The sequence below is a fragment of the Dama dama genome, chromosome 7 (genome assembly GCF_033118175.1).
Source record: "Dama dama isolate Ldn47 chromosome 7, ASM3311817v1, whole genome shotgun sequence".
Taxonomy (NCBI): Eukaryota; Metazoa; Chordata; class Mammalia; order Artiodactyla; family Cervidae; genus Dama; species Dama dama.
In genome coordinates this window covers 9,003,083-9,029,725 of record NC_083687.1, presented here as the reverse complement: position 1 = coordinate 9,029,725, position 26,643 = coordinate 9,003,083, and the positions used below count along the sequence as shown (strand labels likewise).

Sequence of the window (26,643 nt, the reverse complement as noted above, 5' to 3'; positions counted from 1 at the left end):
TCTGGCATATCAAGTGCTTCTAGTCAGATTTCTCACCTCTGCTTTTGTCTTTCTGCTGCTGCTGTCAAGCTTAGCTCCTAAAATTCCATGCTGGCTTTAGAGGCTGGTAAACCCTAAGTACTGGCGTTACACTGATTTCCTGCTTTCCAGTGGAGGAGGAAATTAGGAGAGGGGACAGCAATAGAAGTAGCAGGAAGGAGAAATGTAACAGGAAGTCGTGTGGAAAAGAGAGGCCTGAAATCTGGACAGTTTTGCATCATGACCGAGATATCAGGCTTCCCCATTACAGGTGTCGTAGAAATCAGTAGTTGCATGGACTTTGTTCTCGTGCTGGTTCATTGGAGGATATGACTCTCATGTGTACACTCAACTGTGCAATTTCACATATAATTGGGTGTTATTAGGTTGGTGAAAAAGTAATTGCAGTCTTGGACTGTGAATTTTCAATCACTGTAACTAGGCTCGAACACATCTTTACTAATCAAAGTAGGAACCGTTACAATCAGCACATTTTTATCAGTGAGAAATATGTTTGTTCATTCCGGTAGCATAAAAATCCATGCTTCAGGATTCGACAAACTCTTGGAAAGCATCTTCTGCCTCCTGCTGGTTGTGGAGGCATTTTCCCTGCAAAAAGTTGTTGAGATGCTTGAAGAAGTGGTAGTCACTTGGCAAGCGGTCAGGTGACTATAGCGTTGCCAGATTTGTTCAACTTTTGGAGCGCTGGTTGTGTGATATGTGGTTGGTTATTGTCATGGAGAAAAACTGGGCCCATTCTGTTGACCGATGCTGGCTGCAGGCACTGCAGTTTTCAGTGCATCTCATCAATTTACTGAGCATACTTCTCAGATGTAATGGTTTTGCTGGGATGCCGAAGGCTGTGGTGGATCACCAGTGACTGTTACCTTTTATTGGTGCAAGTTTGGCTTTGGGAAGTGTTTTGGAGCTTTTTCTCAGTCCAGCTACTGAGCTGGTCATTGTGGGTTGTTGTATAAAATCTACTTTTTGTCACACATCACAATCTGATCGAGAAATGGTTCGTTATTGATGCATAGAATAAGAGAAGATAACACTTAATGATGATGATCTTTTTGATTTGCAGTCAGCTCACGAGGCACCCACTTATCACGCCTTTACACCTTTCTAATTTGCTTCACATGCCAAATGACGATTCAACACTGAGTTCTTCAGCAGCTTCTCATGTAGTTGTAAGACGATCAGCTTCAATGATGGCTCTGAGTTAGTCTCTGTCAACTTCCGATGGCCGGCCACCGCACTCCTAATCTTCAAGCCTCTCGTCTCCTTTGCAAAAATTCTTGAGCCACCACTGCACTGTATGTTTGTTAGCAGTTCCTGGGCAAAATGTATTGTTGACACTGTGCGTTGTCTCCGCAGCTTTACAACCCATCTTGAACTTGAGTAATAAAATTGCTCAAATTTGCTTTTGGTCTAAAATCATTTCCCTAGTCTAAAATAAATATAAAATACACAGCAAGTAGTAAGTCATCAGCAAAAAACATAAAGCAAGAAATGCACATTAAAATGATGTGTAACATAACCACATTTATTTGAGAATGCATTCCCATATCAAACAGCAAAGTTCAATAATGCAAAATCACAGTTACTTTTGCACCAACCTAATACTTGCTTACTTTTCCCCCAACCTAATACTTGCTTACTTTTCCCCTCTGGAAAGAAATCAGTTTCTTAAATGGGAGATATTTCCCAGCCCAGCCTGCAGAAGATGAAGACTTTCCTCTATCTTTATTTCCCCAGTTGGCATAGAAATAAAGTCAGCTGGGAAAATATGAACTGAAAAAAATTGTTGCAGAGTGGTACTTATTCAAGCCTCAAAACATAACCAATGGCTTATACGGCAGCGAGATAGAGATTCTTCCTTAAGGCTTAGCTACTGAGCATCAGCATGGACTGAGGGGAGCTAATTTTCTATTTTCTGAGAAGAAATGGACCTGATAAGAATGATTACAGCGAAGTGCTCGCACAGAAAAAAATGTCACAACTTTCTACTGAATTCTTGTTTGGGATGTTTCTGTAAACTTATCCATCATTATGTGACATTTTACAGTGTAACAAGACTTTTGTGTTTGTGAAACATCATTTTGAAATTGCCCCAAACTAGATTTCTCCCTTTCCCTCTCTTGTCAAACTGACGTTGGGTACAAATTCATGAATTTTGAACGACTGGCCTATTCACTCAGGCTCTTTTGATTGCAAGTTATAGAAGTCAGCCTGAGTTTAAAAAGGGAATTTTGTATTAAAGAAAAGGAAAGTCTCAGGGAGTCTCAGACTGGAAATCCTGCTTGATTCCAGGAATGTTTTGGAATTCAATTCTGGAAAGCCCTCAAGTGTGTCTCCTCTACCGGCTGCCTCTCCTTATACTTTGTTGTATTTTTCTTGATCTCATCAGATCTGCTTTTATGGCAGAGTAAGGCGTTACCAAAGCTCCCAAATTTACATAGTGTCATTTCAATCTCCTAGCATGACTACAGAGCAGATTAAAGCCCTGCTCCATATTCTTGGGAGAAAACATCTGTTTGCTACCCAGCCTCTACCCTCTTGGGTCAGAACGCCACTGCTGGTTTCATTATAGGGAGTCTGAACATGGATTCTGTGATTTTAGGGCACCGGGGGCGGGGGCAGTTCCCAGAGAAAGAAAGTTGTTATGAGCTTGGTCAATTGTACCAAATTCATCTCTCCTGTCATGCCCCAAATGAGTATGCTGGCTGGCACTGAGGATGCCGTCACTAAATATTTATCAGATGAAGTATTTATTGGCTGAAAGTGCTGGTAAAGATATTTGACTAGACAGATGAAGATGTTTTGGCATTTTGAACATCATATAGTAGATCTTTTTTAATTGATTACTGTATAACAGGTCACTTAAAACTAAAGCTACTTTAGTTAAAATCTTTTGATTTCTTGCTATTTATGTATTTATAAAATCATTTAAAATTACAAAATAATAAATTACTGTGAGAATGTTTGAATGAATTAATACACTTAGGAATTCATTTTAATAGTATTCTTTTCTTTATTTCTAAAAAATAATTGACATTCATGAAGACAAAGCCTGGAGTAATTCGCCCCGTACCGGTGAAATCCAAAATATTACTGAAAAAAGAGGAGGAAGTCTATGAACCCAACCCTTTCAGTAAATACCTGGAGGATAACAGTGACTTCTTTTCTGAGCAGGTGAGTGTACACATGGAAAACTCTTTGATATTTGGATAAATAACTGTACAAAACACAGAGATGCCCTAATGAATAGAGCATGTGCAAGAAAATGTGATTGGAATAACCTTAGTAATTTAAAAAAAGCTCCATTTTCTGCATAGTAAAAATTCTTAAGTATTTCCAGGATGATATTTGGAAGCATTTAAAGGCTTTTGTCTAAAATTTTTCTACCTAATGCTGGTATTATTTTGGGGATTAAGACATTACTTTCTACGAAGACATCACAGAGCCTTCATGTTATATAGATGTTGCATTCTTGTTACTAAAATACCACTTCCTTTTGAAGTGACATAATTTTTTAGGTTTGGTATATTAGTACATTTGACAAAAGATCTATTGTTTGGATTCCTATTAACTTAGTAGAGATGGTATGATCCCTTAGATTGAGTGGTACTAGGTAGGGAATAGGAGGTTAAGTTATTTTAAGGTATTTTTTTGTTTGTTTGTTTATGTATTAAAAAGGCAAATTCCCCTTATATATTCTATTGTTGGAGAATGTACAATGGAAGGTTGTTGATGATGCTTTGTAAGATATTGGGGGAATATATGAAGATACACATTTAGGCAGTATAAAATTTTATAAATTATCTCAAAGAGAAACCTTGCATCTTTATTTGTCTTCTTCCAATGCAACAGCTAGGCATAGGTTATATATTTTATATCTCAAACTTTATTACATGCTGAAGCAATGCAAACAATCCAGAAACCTCTGTGGATATAACTGGGAAACACAAGATCACCACCACATTTGGTAATCTATAATAGAATAGACTTACAAAGGAACATAAAATGCTGTACTCTTTAAACGTTAGTTGAAAATGATAACTAACCAATTCTTGGAAACAGAAATCCTGTTCATATTTGAGAAACATCAGAAATATCTTGTCTTACTCTGTGACACTGAGCAAGGTATTTCATCTGGCCCTGTTCCAGTGTTTAATGCATGCAATGAGGCATTCTGATGTAGTTTTTAAGGACCCTTCAAATTTTAAAATCTGGGTTACTTAAAATCTAAGAATGTGAGCAGGCTCAAAGTATTGAAAAAGTTCATTATAAATACTTTATCATGCTTAGCTATAATTTTTATTTATAAAATGGAGATGATAATATTTTCTGCTTATTTGTATATACTTTGTGAAGACTGATAAGATTTCAGTAAGTTAAACATTTTTAGAAGGCACTAATATCATTGAAAATGATAATTAGAGGCAATTTTTTCCATTTTACAGAAAAAAAAAAAAGCCCTAAATTTAGAAAAATCCTATTGGTGTATAAGGTTGTGTTCACTAAATTTGCACATAAAAGAAATGGAAATTCCTGTTAGGAAAGCATATTTCCATCATCAGTAAAAGCATTCACTAAATATCTAATGATACTAATCATTTAGAGGCTTAAAGTGACATTGTAGACAATAAGGGATTATTATAAAAATTTATAAAAGTTATCTATTGTTATATGATAAAATGCTGGCACAAAATAAATTTCACATATTATCCATGCAATATATTCTTTAAATAATATGATCTAATGTTGTAAAGTAAAAATTATATTCTTTTTTAATAGTATAATTTCAAATTTATGCATTTTACCTTGAACAAGATTCTTTGTAGAATGTCAAGTTTAATCTTCCTATACAGTATCACAATTTACTGTCCTCTGGAATGATAAATTCCATTTTCAGGTGTAGGAAATTATTTTCATTAAAAGAAGTTGCCAATTCTTTTCACAGCTTTTCCTGACTATATAGCAAGTTTAAAGCTCTATTTATACACACCATAAACCTTTGTATTTTCAGATAATTAGTGCACAATTTTAGTTCTTTGTTAAGTATTTTGGTGCCACAGATATAGACTTATTTATATTTTCTTTCAATCAATTTATTCTTGTGTGTATCCTAACCTGTATCAGTGGACTGTCAAAATTCAAAGAAGTCTAACAGAGTATTTAAAAGTCAATTCCATACTTTCCCTGGTTTTATTCATTGACTTTGCAGGAGAGGAAAAAATGCATTAATAGGAAACCAGTAAACTACTTATGCTATCAGTTGGCCTCTACATGGAGCTGTAACCACTATCTCGTTGTGGCCAGACTCTACAATGGAGGCAGATACAAAAGACAGCTCACAAGTGTAGATGCTAAGAGTTCCTTAAACAATAAATTGAGTAGTAACAATTTATGATTTCAGTGTGGCTACGTCATCAGAACTTAACAGGAGGGAGTGTACTCAAGTGTATTCAGTTCTGGTCACTATTATGTTCTCCTTCACTGCTGCCACAGAATAAATTGAATGATTCCAAACTCAGTTGATCTCAACCATCCATGTAATGGAAAATACTTTAGCCTGACAGTTGAGCCAAATTGAAGCAGCTCACATTCACTAATCTGCCTTGTCCCGGGGACAGTTCCACATGACGGGAAATGTTGAATGGGATTGTTAAGTCAATAAATTTCCCCTAGCAGCTTCAGTGCCATAAAATATGATTTCAAAACTCTCTGTTACAAAATGTCAGACACCAAAGATGATGAGACCAGATGGAAATGTATTTACTGCGGCTTCAGAGGGTACAATAGGGCAGTCTTTTGAACGGATAGTGAACTGAAAATTTGCCTGGAGATACCCTCTGAGTACTAAAAGCAAAGTTTGAAACCAAATGCATAGTTGAGTCATTGAGACTTATTAATCAACAACTTTTGCATCAAAATGGCATAGGCCAGGAACTACCATTCTATATTAGATGGATTTTTAAACAAAGACACTTCAGAATGAAGCTTATGCTTCTCTGAAATTACCTTTCAATCCATTATTATATCAATTTGTGGTCCTTTTGGGTTCTTACAGAATATCCTCAACACTCCACATATGGATATAAAACTATGATGATGTACTTTGAAGCATAGTTTTGTTAATAACTAGAGGTTGGGTTGGAAAATAACTAACAGAATTGGTTGGACAAATGGACATCCAGAAGACATAAAGGTTTAGAAAATCAATTCGCTGATGAAAATAAAGATACTAAAGAGAGGAATGGTCTTTTGTTTATCTGTGTGAGTTTTCAAAATACGTTGATTTTTTTCTGGTCATTTAATGTATTTAATTAGACAAAGTGAATTCTGCATTGGAGTCTCAACTTAGTAGAAAAAGCAATTGCTAACCTCAGTTATACAACATGGATAAAACATTTTTCCTCTCATTCTTTATAAATTAGTAATTCAACCCATACAGTTAGATATATCATTTCTTTCTTGAAGCCATGGAGAAATATAGGAAAATATTTAGGACAGAATTGAAAGGTGGGAGGTGGGGGTGATATTGTAGTTTAATTTTATTTTCCTGCAAATGTTTTTCTTTCGTTTAAATGAAAAAGAATGCATTCTAGCATGTATACCTCTTAAATTTTATTTTCCTTCTAATTTGCTTCAACAGGAAAATTGCATGTTTTTGTGTGAAAATGATCATTTAATAAATTTCCTTTGTACCATAGAGAATGTAAAAGGATAATTTAGGGAATTTTCTTTGTTGTAGCATTTACATTATTTTCTTTACTTCTGAGTTTTCTTAGCCATCTGACTGCCTACCAAACTATCTGTCTGACATTCAACTTTGATGATTATGTGGATGACTTTCAGATTTCTATCTAATTATTTATCAAATTATATTTTCACTGTGATCGTCCCCTGCACTTCTTCATGTCACTCACGTTTTTATAGTTACTGAGCAGACACTCACCATGTCAAAAGGTGAACTAGATAATACTGCCTTTTTTTCTGAATGACTTCTGTTTTTGCCACAAATTGCTACCTTTTTCAACTTTTCTCAATCAAGGTGGCTCACTCTCTTTTATCATAAAATTATCTTTTATCTTGTTAATATTTTATTAGGAAATATTTTTCAGATTAAAATGTTTAACCTTTTCAGATCTAGAAATGATTAAGTTATTTGGTGAATAGTTTTGAGGGGACAGAGCTTACATTCCTTGTAGGGTTACATTTGTTTTTGAAGAGTGAAGACTAGAGATTTGGCATCTCCAAGTTTTACTGGGTTGTTTCTATTTATTCATGTAATGAAATCCTTGTGAGCTTTTCTCATCTTATTTTTTTCCTCCCTCCTCCCTTCCTTTCTTCCTGCATGTCTTCCTTCTTTCCTCCTCTATAGGTAATAGATAATAGACAATTTATCATATACAGGTTATGTACTATATGTAATAGATAATTTATCATCAACACAATAGAACTTTTTAATAGTAAAAAATTGTCCTATGGAGACAATACACACTTTTCCCCCCAGGATATGATCAGTTAGGATTCCCCTCTTCAAACTTAGGCTTTTATCTCTCCCTTTTATTTATTATTGTTATTATTATCATTGCTTTAAGCTTTCCCTTGACCTTGTGTATGTATCAAGGAAGACAGAAGCTAAGGGCTGCAGGATCTGCCTGGCTACGGGAGACTTCTGTCCCTTTCTGTTGCTTTCTGTAGGATTAGGAATCTTAGATTTTCACTTGCTGTAAAACAAACACATAAAGAAGACCTATTTGTCAATTCTATCATAATAGACAGAATACTTCTAATAATCAGTTAAGCAACTGAATTCTAAAAATTAGTGAAGCTTCGAAGCATTAGTAGTTTAACAAATAGTGAATACAGAGCATCTGACTGTACCCCAGTCTACTGGGAAACAGTGACGATCTGAAAACGTTAAGTAAATATGTCCTGTTTTGTTAACTCCTCAGATGTGTTTATTTGTGAGAGATGACCATGACCATATTTAGAGCCTCTCATGTAAATTGTATTCCTCTTTTTCTGTTATTTGTTGTGGTTGAGTTTAACCTTTAGTTTCATTTTATCTACATCTGATAGGATTGAGGTCTATAGCATAAAAAGTTGTATTCATTAAATCTAAATTTTTATCAATTCTAATTGGAAGTCTAAGTTTCTTTTAAAAAAAAAATTAAAATTAAAGACCTAAATAGACATTTCCCCAAAGAAGAAATATAGATGGCTAATAAACACATGAAAAGGTGCTCAACTTGCTTCAGTCATGTTTGACTCTTTGCGACCCCATGGACTGTAGTCTGCCAGGCTCCTCTGTCCATGGGATTCTCCAGGCAAGAACACTGGAGTGGGTTGCCCTTCCCTTCTCCAGGGGATCTTCCCAACCCAGGGATCAAACCCGGATCTCTTAGGTTTCCCGCATTGGCAGGTGGGTTCTTTACCACTAGCACCACCTGGGAAGTCCCTCACTCATTAGAGAAATGCAATTCAAAATACAGCGAGTATCATGTTACACTGGTCAGAAAGGCCATCATCAAAAAATCTACAAGCAATAAATGCTGGCGAGTGTGTGGAGGAAATGGAGCCCTCTTGCCGCAGTGCACTGTTGGTGGGAATGCAGGTTGATACAGACACTGTACAGAACAGTATGTGTGCGTGTGTGTGTTGTTGCCTCAGCTGTCTGACTCTTTATGACCCTATCGACTGTAGCCCGCCAGGCTCCTCTGTCCATGGGATTCTCCAGGTAAGAATCCTGCAGTGGGTTGCCATGCCCTCCTCCAGGGGATCTTCCCAACCAGGGATTGAACCTGCATATCTTATGTCTCCTGCATTAGCAGGAGGGTTTTTTTTTTTACCACTAGTGCCACTTGGGAAGCCCTAGAGAACAGCAATAGAGATTCCTCAAAAAACTAGGAATAAAACTACCTCATGACCTAACAATCCCACTATTGTTAGGTCATAGACCCTGAGGAAACCATAATTGAAAACAACAAAGAACATGTGAACAGTGTGAAAAAGACACATGCTCCCAGTGTCCCCTGTAGCACTATTTACAATAATTAGGACATGGAAGCAGCCTAGATGTCCATCAGCTGATGAATGGATACAGAGGTTGTGGTGCATATATACAGTGGAATATTACTCAGCCAGGAAAAGGAATGCAATTTGAATCAGCTCCAATGAGGCAAATGAACCTAGAGCCTATTATACAGAGTGAACTAAGTCAGAAAGAAAAAACAAATATCATATAATAACCATATATATGGAATCTAGAAAAATGGTTCTAATGAAACTGCTTGCAGGACAGTGATGGAGACGCAGACTTGGAGAGCAGAACTTGGCACAGTGGGGGATGCTGAGGGTGGGATGGACTGACAGAGTAGCACTGAAACATATACATTTTCCCGTGTAAAGCAGATCGCCAGTGGGAATTTGCTGAATGACCCAGGGAGCTCAAACCTGCTGCTCTGTGACAACCTAGAGCGGTGGGATGGGATGGAAAGTGGGAGGGAGGTTGAGAGGGAGGGGCCATGTGTATTCCTATGACTAGTTCATGCTGATATAGGGCAGAAATCAACCCAATATTGTAAAGCTATTATCCTCCAATTAAAAATAAATTTAAAAATATTTTAAGTTTCTTTGAATATTCCGGCTTTAAAGTAAGCTTTTTTCTTTATATTTGTTTGAGAAAAGCCAGGAAAAGGCATGACAAACAGTACTTAAAATAAGGTTTTGTTAAAATATAGAATTTAAAATTCTCTATTGGGTTCACCTGAAAAGTATCATTCAACAGAATTTCAAAAGAGTGAAGGTAGCTGTGTAAAATAATTTTAAGTAATAGGCAAAATAAGTATTACTCAAAAATTAGAAAGTTCATTATATTTGTGAAAAAAATATGCATTCTTATGTTTTACTTCAGAGGATTCTGTTTCTCAACCCATCTTGAACTTTGAATCAGCATCAGCCTGTGAATAGAACTCTATGGCAATAACCACATGCCTTTGGCATGGTTTTGTCTAATATTCCAGGACACTGTCTGCAATGATCTCCTCCATCTCCACCCAAACAGATTCAATCCCACAACTTTGTTAAGATGATTTGGGGACTAGTTAATAAAAATAAATGTACACAGGAAATGCAACCTGGGATGAGGGGCTTATGGTTTTCTTTCTTTCTGCTTTTTTAATTGAATGTTTCCTCAACCCATGAGAAATGGAATCCAAGTAGAATACATCTTGAGGAGGACATAGTAAAAACTGGATATATTCTTTGACTATAAATGCTAAGATCAGTGTGTTTAGAATAAATGTTACAATCTCTAACCATTGGAGAGATTGTTAGATATTTTACTTTTTAGGGATTTCCCTACAATACATGTTTTAAATTGAGGGTATAGTACCTTTACAATGTTGTGTTGGTTTCTGGAGTACAAGAAAGTGAATTGGCTGTTTGTATACATCCATCCCCTCCCTCTTGGACCTCCTCCGTACCAACCCTCGCCTCATCCCCGGCCCTCGGTCATCACAGGGCACAGAGGGCCTCCTGTACGGCAGGTCTCCACTAGCTGTCTATTTTATACATGGGAGTGTATGTAAGTGAGGGTGAGATTAGACAGACTTTGTGTGATGACAAATGTAAAGGTCATAGGAAGATATGGAAGTTTGAAGCTGACTCATGAAGAGAGTTAGGAACCTTCTCTTCCTCACTGTGACCTAAGATACAATAACTTTAAGCTTGTCATATTGGCGGAGAAAATGATAAATCCAAATAAGAAGAACAGCCAAGAGAGTGCATAGGACAGAAGGAAGGAGAGAGCTCAGACTGGTAAATAAACTTTTTAAAATCCCATTAAAGAAACCAAAGACAGCTTCAGCAGTCCAACCTGTGAAAACTGAGATCAGGTTAGTGAAGCGAGTGATTTAAAATAAATATATGGAAAAACAGAAAATAGGATTAAAGTGTATTTTTCTTTATCTCAAAGGCTATGTGAAAAGAGCTATCTGCAATAAATTTGTAAATTCAGGATTGGTGATTCCTTTGAGATGGAAGAGCTAGTAGGTTTTTAGAGTGTTTCAAAATAATATTCTAATCTCCAAATCTAGACATCCTAAGTGAAATTTAATCTACTGTAGCCCAGCCTTCCAAATACCAATTTGCTTTATGAACCTTTATATCTTTAATATTTCTGAAAACAGAAATGCATTTGGTAAGAAACTGCTTACCAAGAACTGAATTGTCAGTTATCATTGTCTAGTAGAGCAGAGAGGCTTAGCATATTTTACCTGCTCAAATCACAGCAAGTATATGTGATATTTATCCCATTGGGTAAGCTCAGAAAAATAGAGTTGTTTTTCTCAATCTGTGGCTTAATGGATTTTGGGAAGCCTTAGACCCTCATGAATTGCATTTCGTAGACGGACTGGCTGTTTGCGGTGTATCCTTGTGTGCGTGTACTTAGTCACCCAGTCGTGTCTGACTCTGTGTGACCCCATGGACTGCAGCCCACCAGGCTCCTCTGTCCTTGAGGGTTCTCCAGGCAAGGATGGTGGAGTGGATTGCCATGCCCTCCTCCAGGGGATCTTCCCAACCCAGGGATCAAACTCAGGTCTCCTGCATTGCGGGTGGATTTTTTACCATCTGAACCACCAGGAAAGTCCAAGAATACTGGAGTGGGTAGCCTATCCCTTCTCCAGGGGATCTTCTTGGCCCAGGAATTGAACCAGGGTCTCCTGCATTGCAGGTGGATTCTTTACCAGCTGAGCTACCAGGGGAACCCTTTGCAGTGTATTTTTAGGTTGGACTAATTTCACCTCTCATTTCAGAAGCCACATTCAGGCAAGATCTGATGCCTTTATTCATTCTGTTGTATAACTGAACCAAAGGGGAACTAGGGCAGCTTGGTTTTGTGGAAAGAGCTCTGTTAAGTGCGTGTTCTAGTTGTGATTGTGTGGTTAGCCAGCTCTACCCGGTGCATTTGTGAACTCTGAACCTAACTGATGAGGAGAGGGGACTGGACTGGGCAGTGGTCCTCATCTGGTGTGAATTGCCCCAGCCACGATTATCTTGCCTGGGGCTTGAGGTGCTACTGGCATGCGCTGGCTAGAGGCCAGGGAAGCTGCTAAACATGACGGCAGTGTCCAGGATGGTCCCCCACGGCAAAGACTTCTTCTGCTCCAAATGTCACTAGTACAAGAGTTGAGAGGCCCTAGGCTAGCCCATCTCTTGTCTCCCTTCCAGTTCCAAGAATTTTATGATTAATGATGCTCAATGCTGCCCATGCCAGGGACATTTCTGTTCAACCAACATTGGTTAGGTGCCTTTTTTTGTGTTTGAACTAAGAAATTATTCCTATTTGATTGACACACGGGTGGTGAACAAGCCTCCATTTATGAAATTTTCCACATTCCATGGAGCCTCTACTCATAATGATAGCCCTGTTTGACAGGGACATGCATTTGCATTGGCTCTGGCCTTGTTAGCAAGATTATCGCTTTCCTACTTTCCTAAACATTTCTCTCTCTTTCTTATATTTCCCCAATTGTTAGATGTCAGGACAATTAACTAAAAGAGAAATTTAAAAAAGTCAGGCAGTCTGATGGTAACTATTAAAACATTAACATCAGACTAAGTTGGACTAAGTCATTCCTGCTCCTGTATTTAATTATACATCTGCAAATGAGGGTGTTGTATGAAGTACTTTTGAAGGTACCTCCTTACTCTGAAATTTTGTTTTTATGCCTTTAAATATTATTGGGATGCTCCTGATGTTTCATATCCTTAGATCATCCAAAAACCAGGGGAAAAAAAAGATCAAGTATTAATCAGGTCATAACTCCAGACAGATGGAAAAATCTTTTAGTTTACTATCTAGATCAAAATCATGACAAATAATACCCATCTCCAGAGAGCTTGCTTTGATTTTTTTTTCTTTTTGATTGAGCAATTTGGGGTAGGTAAACTTTTATTTTGATTTTTCCTTAAAAAAAATCCTATTTGCTTCCTATGTGTGGAGTATTAAGAAACCATCAATATGATTAAGTCATTATTTCACTTTGAATAACTATAATTTTGTTTTGCTTTTCCTTAATCTAAAATCCCTGTGGGAGAAATGTTATATTTTCAAAACTAAATTTAAATATATATGTATACAGAGGTGGGCACAGCAACCCACTCCAGTATTCTTGCCTGGAGAATCCCATGGACAGAGGAGCCTGGCGGGCTGAAGTCCATAAGGTCACACAGGGTCAGACATGACTTTAGTGATTTAGCACACATGCACACTGTATGTATACATATATTTATATATGCATGTGTTCCTATAAAAAACACAAACATATAACAGCCTATATCAGGGTCCTGGTATTTGCTACTTAAATTACTTTTTTCCATTTGTAAACTTGACAGCTGCTTCCTTTGCAAACATCCTGAATAGGAAGGCCAAGTAGGCAGACTAAAATTTAAGCAACAATGTTTCTATAATGAAAGTGAAGATGTTTTTGTAAGTCTTTGCCATATCTGAATTTCTCATTTCTGCATTCTTTAAGTATAGAAGATACCATACTTTAATTCCTTTGTTTCATAACCACAAAAGACTCTGGGATAATCCTTGCAATGAACTTGGGGGATGATTTTTGCTTTTCTAAATCTCTCTGAAAGGTGATGCTCGACTAGGTGACACAGCTCTGTACAGGAAACACAATTTTGTTCCTGAACCTCAATGTTTTCACTTAAAGTTCTCGGTAAAACAATAATAGATTCAAAGGAACAAAACCTCAGGATATTAAAAATTGCAAGATCATTTTTCTTTAAAATTATAACACTTTGTTAACATACAATATGAAGGCTACCTCTAATGGTTCTTATATGTGAAATGTACTGAATTTCTCTTTGAAATTCAGTTGTAACTGTTACCATCCAAATCCTACCCTTAGATATGAGGGTGGCATTAAGCCCTAGCTGCCCAGGTTGGTGGAAAGACCATGGAGCACAGAACTACAGAGCAGAAAGGAGTGGACAGTAATCGCCAGCATGTGGTTCTTGCCACGATTTCCTGATGGATGGTGTTGCAGCTTCTCTCCACACTCACTTCCCTTCTGTTTTCTCTTAGCCTCCAGCCATTTATGTTTGTGCCAGGCTCTGTGAAAAATCTGGACGACTTCTCAGGAAGCAGGGCAGATAATATCTCTGACCCCTTTGTGCTTAGATTCTAGTGGTTTGTAAATATCTGAACCTTAATCTCTGTCTCCTTCCCTCTACTCTTAACCTTCTCTGCAGCCCTCTGCACTTTCTCCCTCTGACTGTCGATTTCACACTCAGGCTACACACTCCATGGCCTGGTGTTTCCTTATCCACTAAGGCCTGGTGTTTCCTTATCCACTAAGGGACCCTACCGTGACTGGAGGGTTGGTTGGCTACTGGAGACTCCTGGGCTTCCCTTGTGGCTCAGCTGGTAAAGAATCTGCCTGCAATACGGGAGACCTGGGTTTGATCCCTGGGTTCGGAAAAATCCCCTGGAGAAGGGAAAGGCTACCCATTCCAGTATTCTGGCCTGGAGAGTTCCATGGACTGTACATGGGGTCGCAAAGAGTCGGACACGATGGAGCGACTTTCACTGCCCCAAGCAGTAACTTTCCTGCTTCCTACAAAGGAGAGAAACATGATAGAGGGCAATGGAAGGAACATGGGCTTGGTGTGATCTTGGGAAGATCAGTCAACTTTCTGAACTTCAATTTTGTCCTTGAAAACTGGGACTACTAATCTCATTTCTAATGGTACACATACTCATGCTCATTTATGACTTTTTAAAAAGTGTGTTTGGCCTGTCCATGCAGCATGTGGGATCCTAGTTCCCCCACTAGGGATTGAACCTATGCCCTCTGCTGTAGAATCCCAGATTCTTAACCACTGGACTTCCAGGAAAGTCCCCCCAGTCACTATGAAAGGACTCTGGACACTTTAAAGGGAATACACTTTTCTAAATGTTTACTGTTGTTACTCTTTCTTCTAGAAGTACTATAATTTTGAAAGAATGGAGTTGACTTCCTACTAAAGTGTCACCAAATACATTCTCTTGTTTCTTCCCACCATGAAGAGAAATCAGAGAAGCCTCTTTTCTTTGTTACTTTCTAACTTCTTCACCTTAAATTGTGCCTTTCCCCCAAAAACCTCCAGGTCAGGATGGGGGATGAGAACCGAACTGTATGTATAGAAAAGCATAAAACTCAGCATTTTCATTCTCTGATGCCCACTGTGATTGATTATAAAGTACTTCCTCTTTCTTTTCCCATGAGCATGTCTCTATCAAATATCTTCATGTTTATTTATGTTAAAGGGGCTTCGCTGGTGGCTCAGGCAGTAAAGAAGTGAAGGGAAGTGAAAGTCGCTCAGTCATGTCTGACTCTTTGTGACCCCACTGAGTGTGTGTAGCCCACCACGTCTCTGTCCATGGAATTCTCCAGGCAAGAATACTGGAGTGGATTCATGTTGATGTTTGGCAGAAACCAACACAATTCTGTAAAGCAATTGTCCTTCAATTATAAAATATATAAATTTAAAATAAAAAATAAAAAAGAATACTGGAGTTTCCTCTCCAGGGAAGCCATTTCCTTCTCCAGGGCTTCCCACTAGGAAATTTGGCTGCAATGTGGGAGACCCAGTTTCAATCCCTGGATTGGGAAGATCTCCTGAAGAAGGGCATGAAAACCCACTCCAGTATTCTTGCCTGGAGAATTCCCTGGACACAGGAGCCTGGTGGGATACACTCCATGGAGTCACGAGGAGTTGGACACGACTAAGCAACCAACACTTTCACTTATCTATGTTATCTGCCCTGTGAAACTTGCTTTCAGCTAACTATAAACTTTCAGCACTAAATAATACAAATTCTATCTTCAAAATTCTGTTTTAGTCCTTAAAAAACTTCTTTTTAAAATAGAGAATTTGAGATAGCTAAGCATATGCTACCTTTTTCATATTTCACAACTTTAAATTTTTTGGTTCAAATCAGGACCTGAAATAGATGTGTTGCTTTAAGCATGTCTGCTTTTAAAACGCATATGGATGCTTCAAAATTGCAGTTGATAAGCGAGAAGTTATGCCATATGTTCAAAATTAAGAGACCTAATTTATTTTGGTTTGATCTTAGTGAACTATGGATGATTTGAATCTCTTCTTAGTAATTTGGAGTTTCTGTGATCATATCTTTAACATGTTGATACATCTTTGGCTGAAGGAGGCACTCTTTAAGAAATACATTGTAATTGTCCTTGCCTTTACGAACACTGCTGTTTGAAATTAAAACTAGGAGAAATGCTGTCGTTCTGATTTTAAATTGTTCTAAGTTTCAGGCAGGAAGGGAAAGCTGAAAGTAAGTGCTGCATTTAAAAACAAGTGTTGTTTTCCCATAGAGGTGGGGAGAAGAAAAAGAAGATGGAGTTAAAGGCTCTGTAATTTCCGCCAGTGGTGCTCTGAGTTCCCACGGGCACAGATAACTATGTGGGGGTGCTGAGGGGAAGCAGAAGCAACGGGAAAGTGGATTTTCACCCTTCATTACTAAACAACAGGAAAGGAAGTAACTTTTGAAAACCAGAATGGAACAAAAGAGCCTCAGATGTGCCAGCATTAATGAGAAGAGTCCATATGCCTTCCAATGCCCTTTGGCGTTAAACAAATGGAAACAACTTTTGCAGTTGAACAATTTGACTTGATGGCTAAATAGAAAGTAGGCTTTTTCTAGAGTGATGAATGTATCAAGTATTGCCAAAGCATTATTTTTCAGATGCCTCTGTCAATATCTAATTCTGCAGGCTCTAGTTCTTTTAACAAACACAGCTAAATGAATTTATTCACTTCCTATTTGGTAACTTTAATGAACAAAGATATTATTTGCTTCATAACTTCTTGTCTTGGAGTTTTGCAGGATATTATAACATAATTCCTTTTTAAAAACCAACCTCTTAAATAAAGCTTATTTTGAAAAAGTTGTTCTATGTATTTTTATGTTGAAAAAGAAAATTCTCAAGTAAGTGAAAAGCACTGTATGGATTTTATGGGAAATAACTATGTTTACATATCTTGCTGATAGAAACATATACAAGAGAATTTTATGGTTCTTGTTCTTCCCTCAAATACTAGAACCTTATGAGATTCATCTCTTTAATGCTAAATCAGAGTAGAATGTGATGTTCATTGTCAGGAATCGTCTAGAATAGTGATCTCCAAAGAAAAAGGTACCGACATCAAGATGATTCACTGGAAGGGAGGTAGGGTGCAGGCCAGACATAATAAATATTTTATTAATGCCTGTTTTTTAAAAACCTTTAGGTTTAGGAGCTGTGGCCTATGTGTCAGATCTGATCCACTACTAATTCTGTATAGTTTCAGTGGCACACGGCCACACCTATTCATTTACGTATTACCTGAAGCTGCATTCATGATATCATAGCAGGAGTAATTGTGACAGAATACAAGGTTTGCAAAGCCTGCAAAATACAGTATCTAGGCATTTACAGTAAAAGTTGGCTCCATACTGAAAACAGTAAGATTTTTTTTAGCATTTTTTTTTTTTTTTGTATTGAAGTATAGCTGATTAACAGTGTTGTGATAGTTTCAGGTGGATATACATGTATCCATTTTCCCCCAAACCCTACTCCCATCCAGGCTGCCACTTAACATTGGGCAGAGTTCTCTGTGCTGTAGAGTAGGACCTTGCTGGTTATTCATTTTAAATATGGCAGTGTGTACATGTCGATACCAAACTCCCCAACTATCTCTCCCCACCATTCTTTCCGCCCGGGCAACCATAAGTTCGTTCTCTAAGAGTAAGAAAGAGTTTAAGCTTTGTTGATGTGTGTGGTTTTACATTAGTCTCTTTTGTAGTACTGAATTTGGACACTTACACCTCACGTATATAGTAAGTGAGATTTCCCAGGCAAGGGTCAGGGGCTCTCCAGCTTTCTGCAATATACAGAAAGTCCTCAGCTGGTTTTTATTGCAGTTTGTGTGCCCAACTGGATGCAAGATTTATCATTTCAACTATTTTTAAATAAATAATCTTCTTACAGTAAGCAAATAACTTTATTTTAATAACTTCTGCAAAATAATCTAGATTGAATATACCACTCTTCATATAGAAAATGAATAAGAAACAATAAGAAGTGACCAGAGGTCATATAACAGCTAGGTCTAGGATAAACCTGTTATCAGCCATAACTATAAGTTATAAACATTGATAACATACTGGAATTTTACAAGAAGTAGGCCAAATCTGAAGTAGCTCAACTGGAATTCCACAACCTTCACTAGCTTTGTTTGTAGTGATGCTTCCTAAGGCCCACTTGACTTCACATTCCAGCATGTCTGGCTCTAGGTGAGTGATCACACCATCGTGATTATCTGGGTCATCAAGATCTTTTTCGTACAGTTCTTGTGTGCAAGGAGATCCAACCAGTCCATCCTAAAGGAGATCAGTCCTGGGTGTTCATTGGAGGGACTGATGTTGAAGCTGAAACTCCAATACTTTGGCCACCTGATGTGAAGAGCTAACTCATTGGAAAAGACCCTGATGCTGGGAGGGATGGGGGCAGGAGGAGAAGGAGACGACAGAGGATGAGATGGTTAGATGGCATCATTGACTCAATGGACATGGGTTTGGGTGGACTCTGGGAGGTGGTGATGGACAAGGGAGGCCTGGCGCGCTGCAATTCATGGGGTCACAAAGAGTTGGACATGACTGAGCGACTGAACTGAACTGAGGCCAAATGTGCAGTTATTAATTTTTTACTTTTTGTTTTTAATTGGAAGATAATTGCTTTATAGTGTTGTGTTGGTTTCTGCTGCACAACAGCACGAATCAGCCATGAGTGTACACGTAGTCCCTCCTGAGCCTTCCTCCACCCGCCCCCAGTCCCACCCCTCTAGGACGTCACCGAGCGTCAGGCTGGGGTCACTGTGTGATGCGGCAGCTCCCCACCAGCATCCGTGTCACACACGGCCGTGTATCTATGTCAGAACTGCCCTCTCAGTTTGTCCCACCGGCCCCCTCCCTCACTGTGTCCCCAAGTCTGCTCTCTACGTCTGCGTCTCTATTCCTGCGCTGCAAATAGTTGCATCGATACCATTTTTCCAGATTCCCTAATACATGTTGATATTTGAAGTGAGATTGTATGTCTGCTTTCATTATATTTTAAAGTTTTATTGGAGTATAGTTGATTTCCAGTGTTGCATTAATTTCTGGTATACTGCAAAGTGATTCTGTTATACACTAAATTCTTTTTCATATTCTTTTCCATTCATAGGATGTTGAATATAGTTCCCTGATCTGTAAACAGTAGGACCTTGTTGTTTATTGATTCAATATATATAATCATTTGTGTCTGCTAATCCCAAACTCTCGGTCCATCCCTTCTGCACCCCCTCTCCCCTGGAAACCGAAAGTCTGTCCTCTATGTCTGTGAGTTTGTTTTTGTCTTGTAACTATTTAATTATTAGCATACCTAGCCCTCAGCTTATATTGTTTGCTTTGAATTTTAAATAATTATTATGGCATCATAATTAGTAAGGCATTTACAAAGTAGGCATCTAGGACTCGGAGATGCTGTGCAGTTTTCGGGAACATTTAAAGGCAGTTCAGTTCAGTTCAGTCGCTCAGTTGTGTCTGACTGTTTGCGACCCCACGGACTGCAGAACGCCAGGCTTCCCTGTCCATCTCCAATGGCGGAGCTTGCTTGTTTAAAGGCAAGGGGCACTAAGTATTAAAGTTTTCCTTAACTAAATGACGGAATCTTTCCTGAGGAACCTTAATAAATGAAGAAATTAAAAATCCACTTTCATTGGGGGTACATGTATTTTTTCCTATGGCAGTAAACATTGTAATGTGATACATAGAAAACAAAAGAATAATGAACTGAGATTTACTCCTTTGTATCATATGCCTTTAGAACATGCATAGAAAACACCTCTGAATGTTTGAAAAAGTAATGAGCAAATTACATTATATTGGAGTTTTATTATGCAGCTGGATCAAAGTATAAATGTAAAAATATTCTCATTATAGCATTTGTGTTCTAAATATGAAATACTTAAAGGAAAATTAAGTCAGAATATATTTTATTTTTTAAAATGAGTGCTTTTAATGAAATCATTGTTCTTCGAGAAAGCTGTGAAGGTATAATCAGCAATGTAGTATATATATATAAAATGGACTGTGTTATGAAGTTGCAAATTATATAAATATTCATAGATAAGCTATGATGAAAAGGAAGATGTAGATACACATACAGACTATATATATTACATATATGCTTATGATTTTATATGTAAAGACTCCTATATATAGGATAGGAATATAGGGACATGGATATAAAAGATATTTACATAACTTACAATAATGAGATAGAGAAGAACCAAGAAAATATTTTGGCTCATCCAGAGTTGTTCAAGTTATCTTCTTATAGTAAACTGTTTTAAAAAGTTCATGATGCATTATGAGTGTTTTTCAAAGCTGTAGATGAGGTTCTTGATTATGACAACTATCAAGTTAGCCACGAGTCACATTTTATCATCCTGATGTCATCTGGAAGCAAAAAGGAGGAGAAACAAACAGGAAACAGTGAGGTGACAACTGAAGGGGCTGAGATCAGTGCCAGGTGTGAGCAGACGTGAATTTGGCAGGAAATGGAGTCAGGTTACAATCAGTAAACACCCTGGTTGAATGTGTGGATGCACCTTACTATGCAGACCCCAACCACTTGTCTTTGCATGGGTGCACATGTTGATGACAAAAGATCCCTGACTTGATTCTGTTCTGGGACGCAGGAGAGATGAGGCTATACAGTGAATCACAGAGTAAGTCGTATTTGTAGGAGGCTCTCTGTGGCAGCCTGGACACAGGTAAGTTGCCATGAAAAATACTATACAGATGACAGTCTTCATGATTTAAGGAAAAATAAAGGCTATACAGACTCACACCCCAAAGCCTGTATCTTTGGAGCACAAAGACAATCCCAGGTAACTGTCCTTTCCTCATATGAACCTCTTGCAAAAACTTACAGTCCAGGAAAGATTCATTTACTGTGGAGATAAACAAAATTTTTATAAAGGGAAAAGAAAAGCCTGCCAGATTGGATAACAAACAAAAGCTGGGACTGTAAAACCCAGTGAATGAGAAGATTTGGGGATGACAAAATTTTGTTCTAGATGCTACAAGCCAAAAGAGGAGAGATTATAATCTTCATATTGGGAAGGTTGACTCCTGGCCAAATTTTCTTCAGTTCAGTTCACTGCTCTGTTGTGTTCAACTCTTTGTGACCCCATGGACTGCAGCACGCCAGGCCTCCCTGTCCATCACCAACTCCTGGAGCTTACTCAAACTCATTTCCATTGAGTCAGTTATGCCATCCAACCATCTCATCCTCTGTTGTTCCCTTCTCCTCCGACCTTCAATCTTTCCCAGCATCAGGGTCTTTTCCAGTGAGTCAGTTCTTTGCATCAGGTTGCCAAAGTATTGGAGCTTCAACTTCAGCATAGTCCTTCCAATGAATATTCAGCACTTATTTCCTTTAGGATTAACTGGTTTGATCTCCTTGCAGTCCAAGGGATTCTCAAAAATCTTCTCCAACAACCAGTTCAAAAGCATCAATTCTTCAGTGCTCAGCTCTCTTTATGGTCCAACTCTCGCATCCGTACATGACTACTGGAAAAACCATAGCTTCGACTATACTGACCTTTGTCAGTAAAGTAATGTCTCTGCTTTTTAATATGCTGTTTAGGCTTGTCATGGCTTTTATTCCAAGGAGCAAGACTCTTTTAATTTCATGGCTACAGTCACCATCTACAGTGATTCTGGAGCCCAAGAAAATAAAGTCTGTCACTGTTTCCAGCCAGGAGAAATATCAATAACCTCAGATATGCAGATGACACCACTCTTTGGCAGAGAGTGAAGAGGAACTAAAAAGCCTCTTGATGAAAGTGAAAGAGGAGAGTGAAAAAGTTGGCTTAAAGCTCAACATTCAGAAAACTAAGATCATGGCATCTGGTCCCATCACCTCATGGGAAATAGATGGGGAGACAGTGGAAACAGTGTCAGACTTCATTTTTTTGGGCTCCAAAATCACTGCAGATGGTGATTTCAGCCATGAAATTAAAAGACGCTTACTCCTTGGAAGGAAAGTTATGACCAACCTAGATAGCATATTAAAAAGCAGAGACATTACTTTGCCAACAAAGGTCCGTCTGGTCAAGGCTATGGTTTTTCCAGTGGTCATGTATGGATGTGAGAGTTGGACTGTGAAGAAAGCTGAGTGCCGAAAAATTGATGCTTTTCAACTGTGGTGTTGGAGAAGACTCTTGAGAGTCCCTTGGACTGTAAGGAGATCCAACCAGTCCATCCTAAAGGAGATCAGTCCTGGGTGTTCATTGGAAGGACTGATGCTGAAGCTGAAACTCCAATACTTTGGCCACCTCATGTGAAGAGTTGACACATTGGAAAAGACCCTGATGCTGGGAGGGATTGGGGGCAGGAGGAGAAGGGGACAACGGAGGATGAGGTGGCTGGATGGCATCACCGACTTGATGGACATGAGTTTGAGTAAACTTCGGGAGTTGGTGATGGACAGGGGGGCCTGGCGTGCTGCGGTTCACGGGGTCACAAAGAGTCGGACATGACTGAGCAACTGAACTGAACTGCACTGAATGGGACCAGATGCCATGCTCTTAGTTTTTTGAATATTGAGTTTTGAGCCAGCTTTTCACTCTCCACTTCCACTTTCATCAAGAGGCTCTTAAATAGAATTTCCTTATGTAAGACAAATAAGACCCCTTTATATGCCAAAAGGTAAATTTCACATGGAAGATAAAATCATTAGAGCATTTAACATAAGAATGTAACATCAACACTCATAAAGCAAAGGCAAGACATAAGGTGAGAAAAAGTGAAAATATATTGGTGATAAAGATCTCACTTTTCAGGTTATGATAGATTATATAGGAAACTAGGTAAAGATAGACCCTCTTAAGTAAATTGAATTAATATGTATGTAGTTCAACTGTATCCTGCAACAAAATATAGCCAATGTTATATAGTAACTGTAAATGGAGAATAATCTTCAAAAATTGTGAATCATCATGTTGTACATCTAAAATTTGTATAACATTGTTAATAAAATATATCTCAATAAAAATATCAATTGCCAAGAAAAAAATGATAGAGAAATTTCTCTGATCACAAAAATTTTTTAAATTAATAAAAGATTTAGAAAACACAAAATTCCTGTCAGCTATATATTGTAAAATTTGCTTTTCAACAAATTATTTGATTAAAGAAATTAAATATAAAATTTCTACCTGAAAAAAAGATGAGACAACCATCTATTATAACTTGTCAGACATAGTTAAAATAGTCCTTGGAAGAAAATTTATAACTCTACTTCAATAAAATAAATTAATTTAAAAAAGCTTTCAAGGAATAAAAGCTGAACCCAGACTATAAACCAGAGCCTATGCAGTTTCTCTTTTCCTAGGCACTGTCAACCATCAACAACAATGCTGACTTTTTCTTACACAATTATTCTTTGTGCTTACTACTCAATTTTCATATTAACCACTTTTCACATCAATTAAGGAAAGTAATTAGCTGATAAAATAATGAAGCAGTTGATTGAGAAATAGAACATAATTAGAATACATTTTAATCTAAAAGCCACCTTTAGTGGGCTAATACTATGAGACTCCCATTAAAACTGCACATTAACATGACTATTGTTTAACAATGATAATGTTAGAGGCATTAGCCAATGGGATTAGACAAAAGAAAATCCTGAAAATTGTACAAACTGGCAAAGAAGACCTAAATTTATGGTAGTCCTAGTTGATTTGGCATTTTAGGTTATATACCTGGGACTTCCAAGAGAAGCACTGGATGATGATTATAACCAGTGAGATAACTCAGTAATGTGGCTCCTAGGGAATCCATAACTTTCATGTACTGAAATGTCCCTGAAGTGTTGTCAAATGGAAAAAAATAAATAAGATTCAGAACATTGTGTATAGATTGCTTCTTTTTAATAACTGTATCTTATAGTCTGTATATGTGAAGTGAAATGTATATTTGTATTTGCTTGATATTTAAAATAAACATGAGGTAAAAAACAGAAACTAATAAGCCATTCTGACTGGTGTGAGGTGATATCTCATTGTAGATTTGATTTGCATTTCTCCAATAATGAGCAGTGTTGAGCATTTTTTATGTGTTTGTTAGCCATCTGTATGTCTTCTTTGGAGAAGTGTCTGTTTAGGTCTTTTTCCCACTTTTTGAATGGGTTGTTTGTTTTTCTGGTATTTAGTTGTCTGAGCTGCTTGTATATTTTGGAAATTAATCCTTTGTCAGTTGTTTCATTTGCTATTATTTTCCCCCACTCTGAGAGTTGTCTTTTTACCTTGCTTATAGTTTCCTTTGCTGTGCAAAAGCTTTTAAGTTTAATCAGGTCCCACTTGTTTACTTTTGTTTTTATTTCCATTACTCTAGGAGGTGGGTCATAGAGGATCTTGCTTTGATTTATGTCATCAAGTGTTCTACCTATGTTTTCCTCTAAGAGTTTTCTAGTTTCTGGTCTTATATTTAGGTTGTTAATCCATTTTGAGTTTATCTTTGTGTGTGGTGTTAGGAAGTGTTCTCATTTCATTCTTTTACATGTTTTCCCATACCATTTATTGAAGCAGCTGTCTTTGCCCCATTGTATATTCTTGCCTCCTTTGTCAAAAATAAGGTACCCATAGGTGCATGGGTTTATTTCTGGGCTTTCTATCTTGTTCCATTGGTCTATATTTCTGTTTTTGTGTCTGTACCATACTGCCTTGATGACTGTAGCTTTGTAATATAATCTGAAGTCAGGAAGGTTGATTCCTACAGCTCCATTCTTCTTTTTCAAGACTGCTTTAGCTATTCGGGGTCTTTTGTGTTTCCATATGAATTGTGAGATTTTTTTGTTCTACTTCTGTGAAAAATGCCATTGGTAATTTGATAGGGATTGCATTGAATTTGTAGATTGTGTTTGGTAGTATAGTCATTTTCACAGTATTGATTCTTCCTATCCAGGAACATGGAGTATCTCTCCATCAGTTTATGTCATCTTTGATTTCTTTCATTAGTGTCTTATAATTTTCTGTGTACAGTTCTTTTGTCTCCTTAGGTAAGTTTATTCCTAGATATTTAATTATTTTTGTTGCAATGGTGAATGGGATTGATTCTTTAATATCTCTTTCTGATTTTTCATTGTTAGTATGTAGAAATACAAGTGATTTCTATGTATTGATTTTGTATCCTGCAACCTTGCTAAACTCACTGATTAGCTCTAGTAATTTTTTGATACTATCTTTAGGGTTTTCTATGTACAGTATCATGTCATCTGCAAACAGTGAGAGCTTTACTTCTTTTCCAATCTGGATTCCTTTTATTTCTTTTACTTCTCTGATTGCTATAGCTAGGACTTCCATAACTATGTTGAATAATAGTGGGGAAAATGGACACCCTTGTCTTGTTCCTGACTTTAGGGTGAATACTTTCAGTTTTCCACCATTGAGAATAATGTTTGCTGTAGGCTTATTATATATGGCCTTTACTATGTTGAGGTAGGTTCCTTCCATGCTCATTTTTTGAAGAGTTTTAATCATAAATAGGTGCTGAATTTTGTCAAAGGCTTTTTCTGCATGTATTGAGATGATCATATGATTTTTATCTTTCAATTTATTAATATGGTGTATCACATGGATTAATTTGCATATATTGAAGAATCCTTGCATCCGTGGAATAAACCCAACTTGATTATGCTGTATGAGCTTTTTGGTGTGTTGCAGAATTCTGTTTGCTAAAATTTTGTTGAGGATTTTGCCTCTATGTTCATCAGTGATATTATCCTATAGTTTTATCTTTTTGTGTTGTCTTTGTCTGGTTTTGGTATCAGGGTGATTAACTTGCTTAAATATTTTAAAAGTATATTTTGAAGTAAGTTTTTAAAGTAAGTTTGATCCCACTGCAGGAGGCATAAATTCAGCATAAATTTTAGAAAACCCAATTAGTGACTTAATCAATCATGATTTTGACAAAATCACTTTGGCTAACAGAAAATAATATTAATTGCATAGTTTTAAAAGCTGAATTTTCCTGTTTAGCTGAATGTCATTTTGAGTAATGTGCATTATTTTGTACTAAATTTCCATTTCACATAGCCAAATACATTCATTATTGCTAATAGAACAGAAAAATAATGAAATAATTGAATGCATTCTTGACCTCTTGGAATACATCATATTCTTTTGAAAATTTAGTCATTACTGCATTGAACATCTGCTCCATTAGGCATTATGCTTGATGCTGAGGTTACAAAAGTGAACAAAACAGATTTCATTTTATAAGGTTTATGCCCTAAGGGATTTTATTGTAGGATAATCACTGTCAATTTATTATCTTACAGTAAAAATTTCAGGAATATAAGAGGTGCTTAAAAAAGATCTGCAAAATAGTAACCCTTTTCTTTTATGATAAATATGTATATAGGCCCTTCTTTTGAGTTTTCTTTGTCAGTTTGAGACTTGCCCCCATGGTGGTTTTCTTGCTCCTTTCAC

At 37.3% G+C, this 26,643-nt stretch overlaps 1 protein-coding gene across 1 annotated transcript in view; it reads left to right on the top strand.

Annotated features, from left to right (window-relative positions):
- MLIP (muscular LMNA interacting protein) overlaps window positions 1–26,643 on the top strand; it is a 275,449-nt gene that overhangs the window by 211,516 nt on the left and 37,290 nt on the right. Inside the window, exon 11 of the mRNA XM_061146051.1 lies at window positions 3,085–3,213. Coding sequence (XP_061002034.1) covers window positions 3,085–3,213 — 129 coding nt within the window. The remainder of the gene's footprint in view (window positions 1–3,084; window positions 3,214–26,643) is intronic.